The sequence below is a fragment of the Gopherus flavomarginatus genome, chromosome 1 (assembly GCF_025201925.1).
Source record: "Gopherus flavomarginatus isolate rGopFla2 chromosome 1, rGopFla2.mat.asm, whole genome shotgun sequence".
Classification (NCBI taxonomy): domain Eukaryota; kingdom Metazoa; phylum Chordata; order Testudines; family Testudinidae; genus Gopherus; species Gopherus flavomarginatus.
Genome location: NC_066617.1, coordinates 152,587,010 through 152,603,447, shown reverse-complemented (window position 1 = coordinate 152,603,447; position 16,438 = coordinate 152,587,010). Strand labels below are relative to the sequence as shown.

Genomic DNA, 16,438 nt, shown 5'->3' with positions numbered 1-16,438 from the left:
AAGGCAGCGACTTGGTCCTTGGTGCATACTTTTGCCTCACACTATGCCATCATCTGGCATGCCAGGGACGATTCAGCTTTTGGTAGAGCAGTACTTCAGTCCACATTGCTTCACTCCAACCCCACCACCTAGGTAACGCTTGGGAGTCACCTAACTGGAATCAATATGAGCAAGCATTCGAAAAAGAAAAATGGTTACTCACCTTTTGTAACTGTTGTTCTTCGAGATGTGTTGCTCATATCCATTCCAAACCCGCCTCCGTCTGTCAGAGTAGCTGGCAAGAAGGAACTGGGGAGGCGCTGGGTCAGTTTGGGTATATATTGAGTGCCTTGAAGGAGCCACTCCAGGGGACTCCACAGCCTACCTGACAGGTGCTGCCAAGGGTAAATTTCTGACAGCTGTGCATGCAGTTCATGCAAACCCTAATTGGAATGGATATGAGCAACACATCTCGAAGAACAACAGTTACAAAGGTGAGTAACCATTTTTCAGGCTGTCTGCAGACCCAGATGCTGCATCACTTACATATGGTTCACATTCTCAAGATTTTCTTTGCAACCAGGAGAGGTAGACCCATAATTAATAGGGGGTGGAGTTTCTGCAATTTCTGCAGCTCACAGTACATAGGCCCTTGTGAAAATGCACAGGACTACTGGCCTCAAACAGCTCTGCTGTTTGTGCCTCAGTCCTGGCCCCCTGCTCTTCTAGTTTAGACTATGAAGTTTACAATCTTCAGCGGCTAAAATGTCGCAGACTTAATCAGCTCCTGCTTCCTTCTTCCTGAAAGAGCTCTCCTTCACATCCAAACAAGAGCAGACATCATCAGCTTTCTATGGTAGGGGGTGGGCAGGGCCAAGGTTAGAATTTGGAGTCCCCCACCCCAAACCTGTTTTGTCCCCCTGAAGTGCATAAAATGGCATCCTGACAAAGACATAATGCCATCACAGTGCTGGATCACAAAGGGGCAATGTCCAAGAGGAAATAGGACAGTGGGAAGCCACTGCTCCTTTCTTGGTTGTCAGCAGTGAGTGTCAACCCCACAGACCTATCATGCAAACCTCATGCCAGCCCTACAAGTCACCTTGTACAGCATGAGCACATTGTCAATGCAAACAGCCAAGTCCCTCAGTACACTGTCAAACCCCAGCTGCCTCCTTCCACCTGGCCATGGCCTCCCATCTCCCCTTCCTTCTCTAACCAGTTACCCCAACTTCTATCTGTTCTGTTCCTCAATGAACAGTCAAGCCCCACCACCACATTGCCTGGCTTCTCTCTCCACAGCTCCTTCCTTACCATACCACCCAGCCCTCCCTACCCCGCCACTCTTTTCATCCAAGAAAGGGTTGAGTTTACCTTTGTGTGAAGATGAAGATTCCCACAACCAGTCCAATAAACAGTAGGATTCCAAAGACAATAGAGACAAGCACCCCGTCAGATGGAGCCCCCGTGTCTGTGGGACAGAACGACAGTCACATGCTTTCCCCACACAAAAGCAAAAGACCAGCACTCCCCTCCCCAGGCTGTGGTGACTGAGAATGTAACAGCCAGCCTGTCTAGCAGATGGTGCTGAATGAGCAATGGCCATCTGCCCTCCCTAGCGCTGGGCAATAGCATAGAACTACAAGTGGATGGAAATACCAGTAGTGTCATTTGAAGGAACATGAGAATGGGAGAAGGGAAGGAATAGCGCTGACACATCCTGGGGTGTGGCCATCAGCCAGACTTGACTCCCAGTGTATAATTATTACCCATGTACATAGCGCATAGCCACTTGGCACTCTGAGTGTAAAAGCCAGCAGGTTTGGGCCAAATATCATTATTATTGTTATTTCACATGGTGGATGAACTAAAATTCACCTTCAAATGGATGTCTGGATGAATTCCAGTTAAGATCCTGATATTTAGCTCCAATTGAATTATTTTTCCAAACACTTTCAGATACCAAATATTTCCACTCCCTCCTTCTCACCTGTTTGCACCTACCCACTTTGTATTAGACCCTTTGTTCTGCTCAGGAATGAAGTCAGGGAGCCTGGCACACAGTCTCCAAGGGAGTCTAACTTGCCTTATTCCCCACTCATGCAATCTGTCCTGGAAAATGGACATTTTCCTCCACTTTCTGCATACATTCATCAAACTCTGAGCTTGGTCCTGAGGCCAATTAGTTCATTGGTAGCTGTTGGGTACGGAGCACTTTTGAAAATCCAACAGATGACTAATTATGGACTTGGGAGCCTAATTGAAGGCTCCTGTTTTTAAAATATTGTTCCTAGTTTCTGTCTTGCACTGGGGTTTGTGTCCTGTTTGTTTGAATAAAGCAAATTCTCTTCTCCATTCAGATTCTTGAGGCCGAGCAATTCTAGTCCATAACAGTCCCCGCATGTTTATCACAACAAGGGCTAAGTGACTAGGAGAGTTGGGTGAATTATATTCACTGAATCACTTACCTGACACAACCTCTCAAATCTATTATTTGATTTTTTTTAATGATTGTTTTTCACCCAATTCTAATGATACCACTATTCTTTAGAAAATGTAACTAGTGGGACATTTGGGGAAACACTCAGAGAAAGAAAAACAGGAAGTTCCTGGACAAAGGAGAATTAAGGGAGAATGAAGGATGAGACAATATTTCACTTACAACTAATGCTAGGTAGACCATTACAATTCAAAAACCAAACAGAAAATGTTAGAGCTAGCGGCAGCAGTGTGACATTAAGGAAGACAAAGTTTAGGCTGAATGTCAGGACATTATGGTGAGATCTGTGCGTGTGTGTAATTGTCTCTGAAAGGGATGGAGAGGAAGACCCCTCACGTGGGATGTAGGGAACAATCCTGCACTGACCTGGGAGTGGAGGTGAGAGGCCCGTGAGAGTCAGGGTACCTCCCCTATCATGTGTTCTCTGCAGCACTAATCGCTCACTCTGCTTTCAGGGAGACCTCCCTTCCTTCATCTACCTTGTTCCAGCTTTTAGCTGAGTTCACAATCAGAATCATGCTCAGGAACCGGGTGAAATGCAGCAAGACTTGGCCCCAAATCACAAGAATCTCAAAAGTGCTATTCCTCAGTTATTTCCTTCCACAACTGTATGTGCTGGGGGAAGAACCTAGGCCATAAGTGGGAAGCCCCTGCAACCCACCAGTGAGATAGAGGGTAGCTGTGCCTCACCTGGCGGGAGGGTGCGAAACTCCTGTTCCTGGGAGAAGGGGCCAGGGCCTAAGGGTGTGATGGAGCGCACACGGAGCAAATAGGCTGTGTCCGGCTGCAGGTCCCTCAGGGTCACATTGGGTTCATAGAATTGCTTCACTGTGTAGTGTGCATCCTCTCCCTGCGGGGACCAGAAAACAGGTTACTTGGACAGCCTACCACACACACGGAAACAGAACATAAGAACTGCCATAATGAGTCAGACCAAAGGTCCATCTAGCCCAGTATCCTGTCTTCCAACAGTGGCCAATGCCAGGTGCCCCAGAGGGAATGAACAGAGCAGGTAAGCATTAAGTGATCTGTCCTGTCACCCATTCCCAGCTTCTGGCAAACAGAGGCTAGGGGACACCATCCCTGTCCATCTTGGCTAACAGCCATTGATGAACCATGAACTTGCTTATAATCTTATCTATTTCTTTTTTGAACCCTGTTATAGTCTTGGCCTTCACAACATCCTCTGACAAGGAGTTCCATGGGTTGACTGTGCACTGTGTGAAAAAATACTTCCTTTTGTTTGTTTTAAACCTGCTACCTATTAATTTCATTTGGTGACCCCTACTTCTTGTGTTATGAGCAGTAAATAGCACTTCCTTATTTACTTTCTCCACATGAGCCATGATTTTATAGACCTCAATCATATCCCCCCTTAGTCGTCTCTTTCCCAAGCTGAAAAGTCTGTTTTATTAATCTCTCCTCATATGGAAGTTGTTCCATACCCCTAATAATTTTTGTTGTCCTTTTCTGAACCTTTTCCACTTCCAACATATCTTTTTTGACTTGGGGTGACCACATCTGAACGTAGTATTCAGGATGTGGGTGTACCATAGATTTATATAGAGGCAATATGATATTTTGTGTCTTATTATCTAGACCCTTTCTTAATGATTCTCAACTTTCTGTTTGCTTTTTTGACTGCTGCTGCACATAGAATATTAGGGTTAGGAGGGACCTCAGGAAGTCATCTAGTCCAACCCATTGCTCAAAGCAGGACTAATCCCCACACAGATTTTTACCCCAGTTCCCTAAACGGCCCCCTCAAGGATTGAGCTCACAACCGTGGGTTTAGAAGGCCAATGATCAAACCACTGAGCTATCCCTCCCACCTTAAGTGGATGTTTTCAGAGAACTATCCACAATGACTCCACAATCTCTTTCTTGAGCGGTAACAGCCAATTTAGACCCCATCATTGTATATGTATAGTTGGGATTATGTTTTCCAATGTGCATTACTTTGCATTTATCAGCACTGAATTTTATCTGCCATTTTGTTGCCCAGTCACCCAGTTTTGAGAGATCCTTTTGTAGCTCTTTGCAGTCTGCCTTTCAGTTAACTATCTTGAGCAATTTTGTATTATCTGCAAATTTTGCCACCTCACTGTTCACCTCTTTTTCCAAATCATTTATGAATATGTTGAATAGGACTGGGCCCAGTACAGACCCCTGGGGGACACCACTATTTACCTCTCTCCATTCTGAAAATTGACTATTTATTCCTCCCTTTGTTTAACCTGTTACTAATCCATGAGAGAACCTTCCCTCTTATCCCAGGACAGCTTACTTTTCTGAAGAGGGCCCTTATCAAAGGCTTTCTGAAAATCTAAGTACACTATATTCACTGGATCTCCCTTGTCCACATGCATGGTGACCCCCTCAAAGAACTCTAGTAGACTGGTGAGGCATGATTTCCCTTTACAAAAACCATGTTGACTCTTCCCCAACAAATTATGTTCATCTATATGTCTGACAATTTTGTTCTTTACTATAGTTTCAACCAGTTTGCCCAGTTCTGAAGTCAGTTTTACCAGCCTGTAATTGCAGGGATCACCTCTGGAGCCATCTTTAAAAACTGGCGTCACATTAGCTATCCTCCAATCATTTGGTACAAAAGCTGATCTAAATGATAGGTTACAGACTACAGTTAGTCGTTCTGCAATTTCACATTTGAGTTCCTTCAGAACTCTTGTGTGAATACCACCTGGTCCTGGTGACTTATTACTGTTTAGTTTATCAATTTATTCCAAAAGCTCCTCCGATGACACCTCAATCAGGGACAGGTCCTCAGATTTGTCACCTAAAAAGAATGGCTCAGGTTTGGGAATGTCCCTCACATTCTCAGCCGTGAAGACCGATGCAAAGAATTCATTTAGTTTCTCTGCAATGACCTCATCATCCTTGAGTGCTTCTTTAGCATCTTGATTGTCCAGTGGCCCCATGGTTGTTTAGCAGGCTTCCTGCTTCTGACGTACATAATTTTTTTTTTTGCTATTACTTTTTGAGTCCTTGGCTAGCTGTTCTTCACATTCTTTTTTGGCCTTCCTAATTATATTTTTATGCTTAATTTGCTGGTGTTTATGCTCTTGTCTATTTATCTCACTAGGATTTAACTCCCACTTTTTAAAGGATGCCTTTTTGCCTCTCACTGTTTCTTCTACTTTGCTGTTTAGCCATGGTGGCACTTTTTTGGTTCTCTTACCATGTTTTTAAATTTGGGATATACATTTAAGTTGAGCCTCTATTATGGTGTCTTAAAAAAGTTTCCATGCAGCTTGCAGGGATTTCATTTTTGGCACTGTACCTTTTAATTTCTATTTAACTAACCTCCTTATTTATTTAATTTATTTATTTATTTATTTTTATGTAGTTCCCCATTCTGAAATTAAATGCTATAGTGTTGGGCTGCTGTGATGTTTTCCCCATCACAGGAATGTTAAGTTTAATTATATTATGGTCACTATTACCAAGCGGTCCATTATATTCAACTCTTGGATCAGATCCTGTGTTCCACTTAGGACTAAATCAAGAATTGCCTCTCCTCTTGTGGGTTCCAGGCTCAACAGGTAGTGATCAATGGCTCCATGTCTAGTTGGCAGCCAGTATCAAGCAGAGTGCCCCAGGGGTCAGTCCTGGGGCTGGTTTTGTTTAATATCTTCATTAATGATCTGGAGGATGGGATGGATTGCACCATCAGCAAGTTAATGGATGACACTCAGCTGAGGGGAGAGGTAGACATGCTGGAGGGTAGGGATAGGGTCCAGAAGGACCTAGACAAATTGGAGGATTGGGCCAAAAGAAAACTGATGAGGTTCAACAAGGACAAGTGCAAAGTCCTGCACTTAGGACGGAAGAATACCATTCACTGTTACAGACTAGGGACCGAATGGCTAGGAAGCAGTTCAATAGAAAAGGACCTAGCGGTTACAGTGGATGAGAAGCTGGATATGAGTTGATAGTGTGCCCTTGTTGCCAAGAAGGCTAACAGCATTTTGGGCTGTATAAGTAGGGGCATTGCCAGCAGATCGAGGGACGTGATCATTCCCCTCCATTCAACATTGATGAGGCCTCATCTGGAGTACTGCGTCCAGTTTTGGGCCCCACACTACAAGAAGGATGTGGAAAAATTGGAAAGAGTCCAGCAAAGGGCAACAAAAATGATTAGCGGGCTGGAGCACATGACTTATGAGGAGATGCTGAGGGAACTGGGATTGTTTAGTCTGCAGAAGAGAAGAATGAGGGGGGATTTGATAGCTGCTTTCAACTACCTAAAAGGGAGTTCCAAAGAGGATGGGTCTAGACTGTTCTCAGTGGTACCTGATGATAGAACAAGGAGTAATGGTCTCAAGTTGCAGTGGGGGAGGTTTAGGCTGGATATTAGGAGAATGGTGAAGCTCTAGAATGGGTTACCTAGGGAGGTGGTGGAATCTCCTTCCTTACAGGTTTTAAAGGTCCAGCTTGACAAAGCCCAGGCTGGGATGATTTGGTTGGGAATTGGTCCTGCTTTGAGCAGGAGGTTTGACTACATGACCTCCTGAGGTCCCTTCCAACACCGATATTCTATGATTCTGGGGACCGACTGGCGAAGCGGCAGTTCTGCAGAAAGGGACCAGGGGATTACAGTGGATGAGAAGCTGGATATGAGTCAACAGTGTGCCCTTGTTGCCAAGAAGGCCAACAGTATATTCGGCTGCAATAGTAGGAGCATTGCCAGCAGATGGAGGGAAGTGATTATTCCCCTCTATTTAGCACTGGTGAGGCCAGATCTGGAGTACTGTGTTCAGGTTTGGACCCCACACTACATAAAAGATGTGGACAAATTGGAAAGAGTCCAGCGGAGGGCAACATAAATGATTAGGGGCCTGGGACACATGACTTATGGGGAGAAGCTGAGGGAACTGGGCTTATTTAGTCTGCAGAAGAGAAGAGTGAGGGGGGATTTGATAGCAGCTTTCAACTACTTGAAGGGGGGTTCCAAAGAGGATGAAGCTAGGCTGTTCTCAGTGGTGGCAGATGACAGAACAAGGAGTAATGGTCTGAAGTTGCAGTGTAGGAGGTCTAGGTTGGATATTAGGAAAAACTATTTTACCAGAGGGTGGTGAAGCACTGGAATGGGTTGCCTAGGGAGGTGGTGGAATCTCCATCCTTAGAGGTTTTTAAGGCCCAGCTTGACAAAGCCCTGGCTGGGATGATTTATTTGGGGTTGGTCCTGTTTTGAACAGGAGGTTGGACTAGGTGACCCTCTGAGGTCTCTTCCAACCTTAATCTTCTATGATTCTACGACAAGCTGCTCCAAGAAGCAGTCATTTAAGATGTCAAGAAACTGTATCTCTGCATCCCATCCTGAGGGGACATGTACCCAATCAATATGAGGATAGTTGAAATCCCCCATTATTAATGGGTTTTTTATTTTAATAGCCTCTTTAATCTCCCTGAGCATTTCATAGTCACTATCATCATCCTGGTCAGGTGGCCGGTAATAGATCTCTATTGCTATATTCTTATGATTAGAACATGGAATTACTATCCATAGTGATTCTATGGTACAGTTTGGTTCATTTAAGATTTTTATTTCATTTGATTCTATGCTTTCTTTCACATACAGTGCCAATCCCCAACCAGCACGACCTGTTCTGTCCTTCCGATATATTTTGTATCCTAGTATTACTGTGTCCCACTGATAATCCTCATTCCACCAAGTTTCTGTGATGCCTGTTATATCAATATCCTCATTTAAAACAAGGCACTCTAGTTCATCCATCTTATTATTTAGACTTCTAGCATATTATTTACACTTCTAGAGGAGGGAAGTTTCTGTGTGTCACAAACAAAGAGCAGAAGAGACACAGGTAAGGAGCAGAGAGGAGGTGCCTCTCACCTTCTCAAAGTACATGACCTCGTACTGCACTGAGCTCCGGCTGCGGTGTCGTGGGGCTGGCCAAGACACAGACAGGCTGCTGTCGTCACGCTGGGTGAGGGTCAGGTGGGACACTGTTACTGGAGCTGCAGGGGAGAGCAATGGCATGAAACAGAATCAGATGAAAACACAAACCAAATCCCCTCCATCCTCCCAGGCTGTGTGGTCCCTTCGCACAGATTACAGCTTCTCCCATTGCTGCCCCTGCTGAGCCTCCAGTACTGCATTCAGCTCATCCTTCTCTGGTGTGCCTGAGGGAAAGCCAGGGATCCAGTAGTAAATCACTGCTGATGGCCAGGGCACTTCAGCTGTGATTTTGTTGTACTTTCGAAACATCATCCACACTCACAGTAGCTCTATTAATGCAGCACCAAGGTGAAGACTTAAAATGCAGAAAGGAATTTCCAAAGCTAGGGCTCCTACAGCAACATGAACACACCCGCACTTAACACCATACAGGTGCAGCTCGGCTCTGACAAGTGACAGTGAAATGCCATTGTGAGACTCCATATTTATCATCTCTCAGTTAGTCCAGAGCAAACATGCTCTGTTTAGGTGTGAAAACATGACCCTCTAATGGCAGCACTGTGAATTATCCTGGGATCCACGAGCCACGCCACACTTTTTCCATATCTCGCATCATCATTGGTGTAGAAGAAAGTGGTGAGGTGGGAACCTGCACTTGTGAATGTCCTGACTTCAGTGTGTTTAAAGCCTCTATTTGCACCAAGATGTTGTGGTTTGTTTGTTGCATATATCGGGCAGGGAGGTGTCTCACTCTACAGGCCCAGTTCTGCTCTGTTACGTGGGAGCAGGTCCCATCACCTTGCAGCTGTGTAACTGAGAGAAGACTTGGGCCCCATCATGTCTGCAAAGAGCCTGGTGAACGTACTGCTTTTTTTGAACAATTACAGCCACTACTTTGGTTTATAAACAGAACAGGAAAGTGACTGACAAAGACAGTGACAGAGCTGAGATGCCAGAGCTACAGGCACCTTAGAAGAGATTCAGTCAATAGGCAGAAGGCAGGTACCAGGCTGATGGGTGCAGCATAAGGAGAGAGATAAGATGAAGAAGGTTCAGAGACCCACACTGACTCTTCTCTTGCCTTGAAATCGCTCCCCTACCCACCTTGGTGACTCACCTGCATGCCCGACAGAGACCCAGATGGCAGGGGAGGCCCGCTGGGGGAAAGGGCTGACCTCTGAGACACCATTACGTGCCATCACAGTGAAGCTGTAGTTGGTATAAGCCTCGAGACCATTTACATCTATGGATGTATTGTTGAGGCCTGAGGCACTGGGGGAGAAGACCACGCTAGCCTCACATGGCTCACATGCCTGGACAGAGCAGCGCTGGCATGAGACGCTGTAGGTCAGATCCTTGCGCCCACCATGGTCGCTGGGTGGCTGCCACCAAAGAGAGAGTTGCGTCCCCAATAGGGAGAAGCTGACATTGCGGGGACTAGAAGGGGGGCCTGCAGAGAGTGGGGGAGAGAGAATTAGATCCAGCATACAGGCTTCAATGCACAAACTGGTCTAGTAGTTTCCCTTCCCCTCATGCGGCTCAGGACCTGCCTCTCTTCCCACCTCACAAGGCACTTCCCTTTCCACAGCACCAACATCCTCTCTCTCTGCATCTGGATCTCCCCCCTCCTCTCTCCCCCTGACCCTTCCTCTTCTCCACATCCCCTTGCTCTCCTCCCCCAGCACTGACTCACGAGTGCAGGCAACACTTTGACTCTCAGTGGGTGCCCGGTAGAAGCCCAGGTTGCAAGGACAGGCTGTGGCCCCTGTAGTACTGGATGAGCTGTTTGGGGGGCACTTGAGGCAGTGCTCAGTCTCTGGGGAGTGACGGTAGAATCCTCGCTGGCAGGCTGCGGACACACAAACAACAGGGAAGCACAGGATTAGTGGGAAGTAACCAGCCAACCCTGCCTGGCTCCCTCATCTTCCACCTCCACAGCCCTGGTACTCCTCCCTTTCTCCTGCTTCCAGGGATAGGTAATAGAAGATCAGGGCTGCTGGAGACTGCATGTGGGAGGTCCCTGTAAAAATCAACAGAACACTTAGGACTCGGTTAGCCTCAAAGAGACTCCTCCTGACATACATCCAGCACATTCCCTGTCCCTTCAAGATTTACACCAAACCTGGCTGTGCCACCCTGGGCTGCAAACACCAGAGCTGAGTGTGGTGTAGGCAGCTTTGGAACTGCTAGCACTTAGGTTTCTTGCACTACTCCTCTACCTTTCTGGGGCATCTGCCTGTCCCGAAGAGCAACTGTGAGGCAGATCTGATGCAGCTTGGTACCAAAAAAATGCCACATTCCCATGAAGACCTTCCTTTTGTTCTTTCTTATTTGCTTGTTTCCCTTAATGTAAAATAAAAGTCTCACTGGACATACAGGGTTTCTCTTTGGGCTGGGAAATCCATAACAATGAGGGGTGCCCACTGACACCATGGATTTAAGTCTAGGGACTGTGAGCATGGGTGGCCTTGCTGATCTTGACTGCTGTAGCAATGCATTGCCTAGCTAGCCTCGGGGCATGTAGGAATTTCTAGATCAATGTCAACACCCTGGACTACACTTGGATGCAGCTGGACACGAAGCCAGTGTAGACTTCAAAAAAGATGTGCCATGCGCTTCCTATGGCCAAAACCACTAAGTCAGGGGGCAGCTGTATTCTGCATTGGTTGTAGCATCTCAGGAGTCTTCTAGGGAAGCCCAACGAAGAGCACTTGCAGTCACCCAATAGGGAGGTCACAGGCATGGGTTACCGTGGTGAGGTTTGCACCAGAGAAATGACTGTAATCATCTGACTCAAAGGAGATGGAAAGAGATGCTCCATGCCACCAATGCTATTTGGAAACTGGGGAGCAGTTTAGCGACCCAACAATGTTTCCAGGATCCAGGAGCTCATTGACAAAGGGCAGGCATACCCCCTTCAACAACAGGGTCAGGCACTCTCTCTGCCACAAATTCAGGCTTCTCCCTAACATCTGACACCACTGGACTGGGCCTCAGCCTTTTATTTCCATCCACCCCTTGTCTGGCCAGGGAGAGCAGGCAGACCACACTATTCAGGTCTGATGACACAGACTTGCATGTCAGTCGCATAATAGTGGTATCATGACCCAAAGAGTATCACAGCCTCACCCATCAGCTGTGGATACACATCGAGCAGGTAAGCTACAAAGAGTGAAGCCTGCAGAGTGCAGGAAGAGGGAACCACTGAGGACGTGCAAGCACTTGCCCAACAGCACTCTCTTGTCATCTTTCAGGAAAAAGCAGAACCATTCAAGTGTGAGCCCATCTTTACTGGCCAGGATCTGTAGCTGAATCAACAAAATTACATGCCCTGTGGTATTAAAGAGTGCTGACAGATCTAGAGAAGAATCGAGCATGGAACCCTGGCAAGGGCTGAATGAATAACTGATTTGTCAGTTCAGCCAGCGAACTGAAAAAATATTCAGCTCCGAAAATGTTCTGATTTTGTCAGCAAATTGAAAAAGTCTGCTTCAGGCCAGGAAGCCATCTATGGGTATGTTTACACTGCAATTAAAATCTTGCGCCTGGCCCATGCCAGCTGACTCAGGCTCATGGGGCTTGGGCTTGGGAGCTGTATCATTACACAATGAGGTCTGGGACCACCATGCAGGATCCTAGACCCCAGCCTCCAGCCCGAGCCCCAAAAATCTATACGACAATAAAACCCTTCTAAGCAAACCCTAGTCAGATCACTAACACCGCAAAAGGGGCAACCCTCTCAGCATACAACTCTCAACCCAACCCTACAGACCTCCTCTTGTTCGTGCACTGGAAGGACAAAAGCACTTTTGTAATGCTTATTCCCCAGGGACCTTGAAACCCTTTACAAACCCGGGGAAGCAGCAGCACTATCACCCCACCAGACAGACAGGAAGCTGAAGAACAGAGGGGAAGTAACTTTACCAAAGTTGCAAGCAAGTCAGTGGCAGAGCCAGGAATGGAACTCAGGTCTCCTCATGCTTATTGAACCACACCGCCTGCCAGGTATGTAGAGAGGGATATATACCCAGTCCCTGCTGCTAGGGGGAGCAAGGGCTAAATGGGGAAACCAAGTGAGGAGAACAACCACTTCAGGGGATACCCACTCTACATTCTGACTTTACCCCAGAAACCTGACTTCCTCCGCCCTGACTTCCTCCTTCCCTCTGAACTCTCACTTATCCCGCAATATCATCTGCATCCTCTCGTCACCTGCAGCAATCCTGCCATCAAGCAGCTTTGGGGGTCTCTCTCCCCCTTCCCCAGGTGGCAAGGACTTTAGGTGGGCTGTCAGGATTGGACAGGGCCTGGTGAAGCAACAGCCTCCAGGGGATTCCAAGTGCTACAGCCAAGGAGTGGCATGAGTGTGTTTTTATATCCTCCCCTTACGCTGTCCTGATGTATTTCCTCATGTACCACTGTTCTCCTCTCTCCTGCCCAGCATGGCTGGTGTTGGTGACAGTTGGCAAGCCCATCAGAAGACAATGGGTGGAGATGAAGCATCATTTGGTATGTGGCAGAAAGGGCATTTGATCTTGCTTTCCCCCAGCTCCCAGACTTTTAGGTTGGTGCTGAGGGCGGCAGATTTGGTCCAGTTGTCCCTGTGTCATGACAGAGGGCGTCTGGGCCTGGCCAAACAGGAAGAGGAACAGAAAGTCTCTGTCTTACCAGCCAGACAGGAAGCAACAGCAACCACGGCCAGAACTGAGCATGGAGCAAGCTGGACCCTAATCCTTGTGCCAGGCCAACCATTTGTGAGGACCCCCTCCGCCCCGTCATTGCCCATTCCTCAGGATAGGACCAGCCAGCTACTTCCCCACCCTCCACCAGGATGGGACCAGCCCACTAACCCCCCACAAGCTGCCACGGCCTCAGCGGGAAGGCGGAAGCAGGGATGCTGGCACTCTCCTCTCCTTCCCTGCATTTTTCTGAAATGATGGCCCTGGATGAGGACCACCTAGCTAGACAGAGCGGGCTGCTGCTTCTAAAGGTATGAAAACAAGGTGGGAAATTTTAGCATGAGCCTGTGGAGGGTGTGCTGAAGAGCAGGGGAGGGAACACACCCAGGCTCTAACAGGGTAGAGGCATGCCAGACAGACAGGATTATGTCACCACATCGAGCCAGCTGGAGAGAAGGGAATGAACCCAGGTGAGATGGAAGGTGCAATGGTAACAAGTGCCAGCAAGGGGCAGCACCACACCAGGAAGGCAGATTCTTACTGCAGCACAGAATGTGGAAGTTTGCTTCCCTTACAGGTGTCCTCAGGGACCCCTGCACACACCGCCCCTGGGGGCTGGGGTGGCTGGATGCCAGGAAAGGGTTAAGCAAGGTGGTAGGGGTGGCAGAACTAGGGGAGGAAGACAGGCTAGTGCCGCAGCAATGGAAATATTGTGAGACCTGATGTATGTTTTGGTCCCCACAATATTTCCTCTGTCCCTGGGGAGGATGCATTGTGAGAAGGGGCAGCCTGGGCTCCCTTGGTGCAGAGGAGAGAGGTGGGGGCTGGAGATAGGTTAGGTGGGATGGGGTGGCCAGAGCCATGTCATTTCAGGGATGTGGTGAGAGCTGTTTCCACTCCAGGGGAGGAACCTCTGCAGGTAGTCTAAAAGCAGCAGGTGGGGTGGGAGCAGGAAGGTGGGTGAGGGGCTGCTCTAGGGGGCTGGCGGGGAGCGATACTGAGCTGCTGCAGCCGCTCTAACTGTGCCATTTCCTCGACTTACCATTTGTGTCCGAGGCCCAGGTGAGAGTTTGCCCCACTGCTGCCCTCCCACCCCTATCACCCCAAACTCCCTGGCACACATGCCAGCCCCAAACCTTGCCCCCCATTCAAAGCAAGGTTCCCCTGCCTCTGTCTGGGGGGCAGCTGTGCCAGGTCCCCATCCAGAGCTGAGAATTCTGATTCACATGTGGAAGGAGGATATGAGAAGGGAACAAGTTTCAAATAAATCAGATACAAACTGGGGTGACCCCGCCACATTAGCAGAAAATGAGGCACCCCTCCCCTGTGTGGGCGGTACAGAGTGTGGGACTGGCCCAGAGCGCTGTTGCCATCGCTGCCGCCACGTCCCACCCAGCAATTATCTTTAACAAGGCCTCTGTGGGCTCATCAAACAGGAAGAGGAACAGAGAGTCTCTGCCCTCAGTGCACCCAGAGTGGGAGGTGACTCCCCGTTAGAGACGTCAGCTGAGCCATTCCCAGACTTCCTGTACCCTGCCCCTCCTCCTCATCCCCAACTGCCTGTTCTCCCTGCCTTCCCAGTGCACCCCCATAGCGTTTGGGCAGCTTTGTTGTTTGGAATTAAAGTCCGAAGGAATCAAATGGGGAAAACAGGTTCTGCAAAAGGCAAAAGACCAGGACCGCCTTCCTGAGGGCAAAGATCAGAGCCGGCTGCCCTGCCCTTCATTCATCATTATTACAAGTATTTATTTGGTGCACGTCACTAGGGTGACTGGGCACCTTACAAAGAGTAAGCTGAGACAATCAAGAGTTCAGTAATAAGAGACCAACCCACATACTCCCTGCTGCTTTGCCAGCCAGCTAGGAAACCAGGGGACCCAACTGGTTTGGAAGGCTTGGGCAAAGAGAGGCATCCTGCACCTTCATAATTAATTGTATTACCGCAAGGAGCTAATGCCAGAGGTACAGGCTGGCCACTGGGAAAGCTATGCCACCAGTGCCCACAAGCAACATCTTTGGGATGCAGAGCCGTCTATCCCCACATGAGCATAGATCTATGGTGAGTGCAAGGGGGTGAGGTGCCTAGGCTTAGGTCCCTTAAGGCTTTACACTCTAATATCGGTACCTGAAAAGTCACCCAGCAGTTTTCTGAACTAGTGCACAGATGGGACCCCCTCACACTCCAATTACTATCCCTCCTCATCCTCCTATTCCAAGGCAAAGGTCAGAGATGTCTTCCTTGCAATGCCCTCCTCCCTTATCAGAGGGTACCGGTCACAGCTGGATCTCCCCCCACTCTCATTCCATCCCATCCCATCCCAGTGAAAGACTCTCCCCGGCTTTCTAGCCCTCTTCCCATCAGAGGACAAAAGCCAGAGTTGAGTCCTCCTCATCCCCATGCCAGGACAGAGCTCTGATCTGGACCCTGCCTCCTTCCAAAGGGAAAGGTCAGACCCCGATCCCTGCCTCTGCCACACTGGGTGGGTTCAGCAAGAGATCTAGATTAGTTCTGATCCTTTGCATAGCACTTGGCCCCTTGCCACTGGAAATCAGCTGGAATGGAGATGTGGGAAGACAAACAGGTGCCCTAGACCTACCCTTCCTTCTTTGTATCCACCAACAAGAAGCCACTTCAGGCTTTGCCATTCCCTCAAACAAACCCCACCCTCCGCCCTCGGGGCAACTACCCTGATCCCTGCTGTCCCTTTGGAGGACACATCTGGCTTCAGCTATATTTGGGTTGGGAGGGGGAGTAGCCAGGACCTGGAGGCCATTCCACTTCATGGTAGCGGTGAGAACCAGCCCAGGCATGATGGATTCCCTGCCCCTTCCCAGGAGAGTGTGCTCAGCTCCCAGGAGGGTGGGGAGAATTCAGTAGCAACAGCTAAGTGGAAAAACTGGCTGGGCCATTGAAGGAGAGCAAAGGGGAGGGGCAGAGATCTCATGCTGGAAGTTTCCCTTAACCCTTCATCAGCTCCCAGAGCAAGGCTGAAGTGGAGAGGCATCAGCAATCCAAACAGAGATCAAGTCCCCACAGTGCAGCAAACAGAGGGAGAGCAAGGCAGGGAGACAGGGAATCGCTCAAGGCCCCTACAGACCCCTAAGAATCCACTGTGGATTGCCTGACTCCCTGTGCACTTAGGCTCCCATCAATTCTCCCTTTCCTCTTCATTCCCTTAGCTGCAACTATGTAGCACATGAGCAGGAATGTATCACTTGTGGGCCCTGTAACTGCCTGGGCACAGTCACCACCCCCATGAGCAATATAGGATCAGCAATGTGCCATCCACATAGGCTCAACACATCCTCTTTCTCTCCCAGCTGCTACAGGCTGGA

General features: G+C 48.5%; 1 protein-coding gene across 3 annotated transcripts in view; it reads right to left on the bottom strand.

Moving 5' to 3' along the window:
* EPHA1 (EPH receptor A1) overlaps positions 1–16,438 on the bottom strand; it is a 71,708-nt gene that overhangs the window by 19,806 nt on the left and 35,464 nt on the right. For 2 of the 3 annotated variants that reach the window (XM_050943424.1, XM_050943431.1), the window contains 5 exons: positions 10,117–10,272; positions 9,541–9,873; positions 8,358–8,482; positions 3,170–3,329; positions 1,354–1,450 (listed from right to left, as the gene is read on the bottom strand). In XM_050943424.1, coding sequence (XP_050799381.1) covers positions 1,354–1,450; positions 3,170–3,329; positions 8,358–8,482; positions 9,541–9,873; positions 10,117–10,272 — 871 coding nt within the window. The remainder of the gene's footprint in view (positions 1–1,353; positions 1,451–3,169; positions 3,330–8,357; positions 8,483–9,540; positions 9,874–10,116; positions 10,273–16,438) is intronic. The other variant, XM_050943441.1, reaches the window with a different exon arrangement.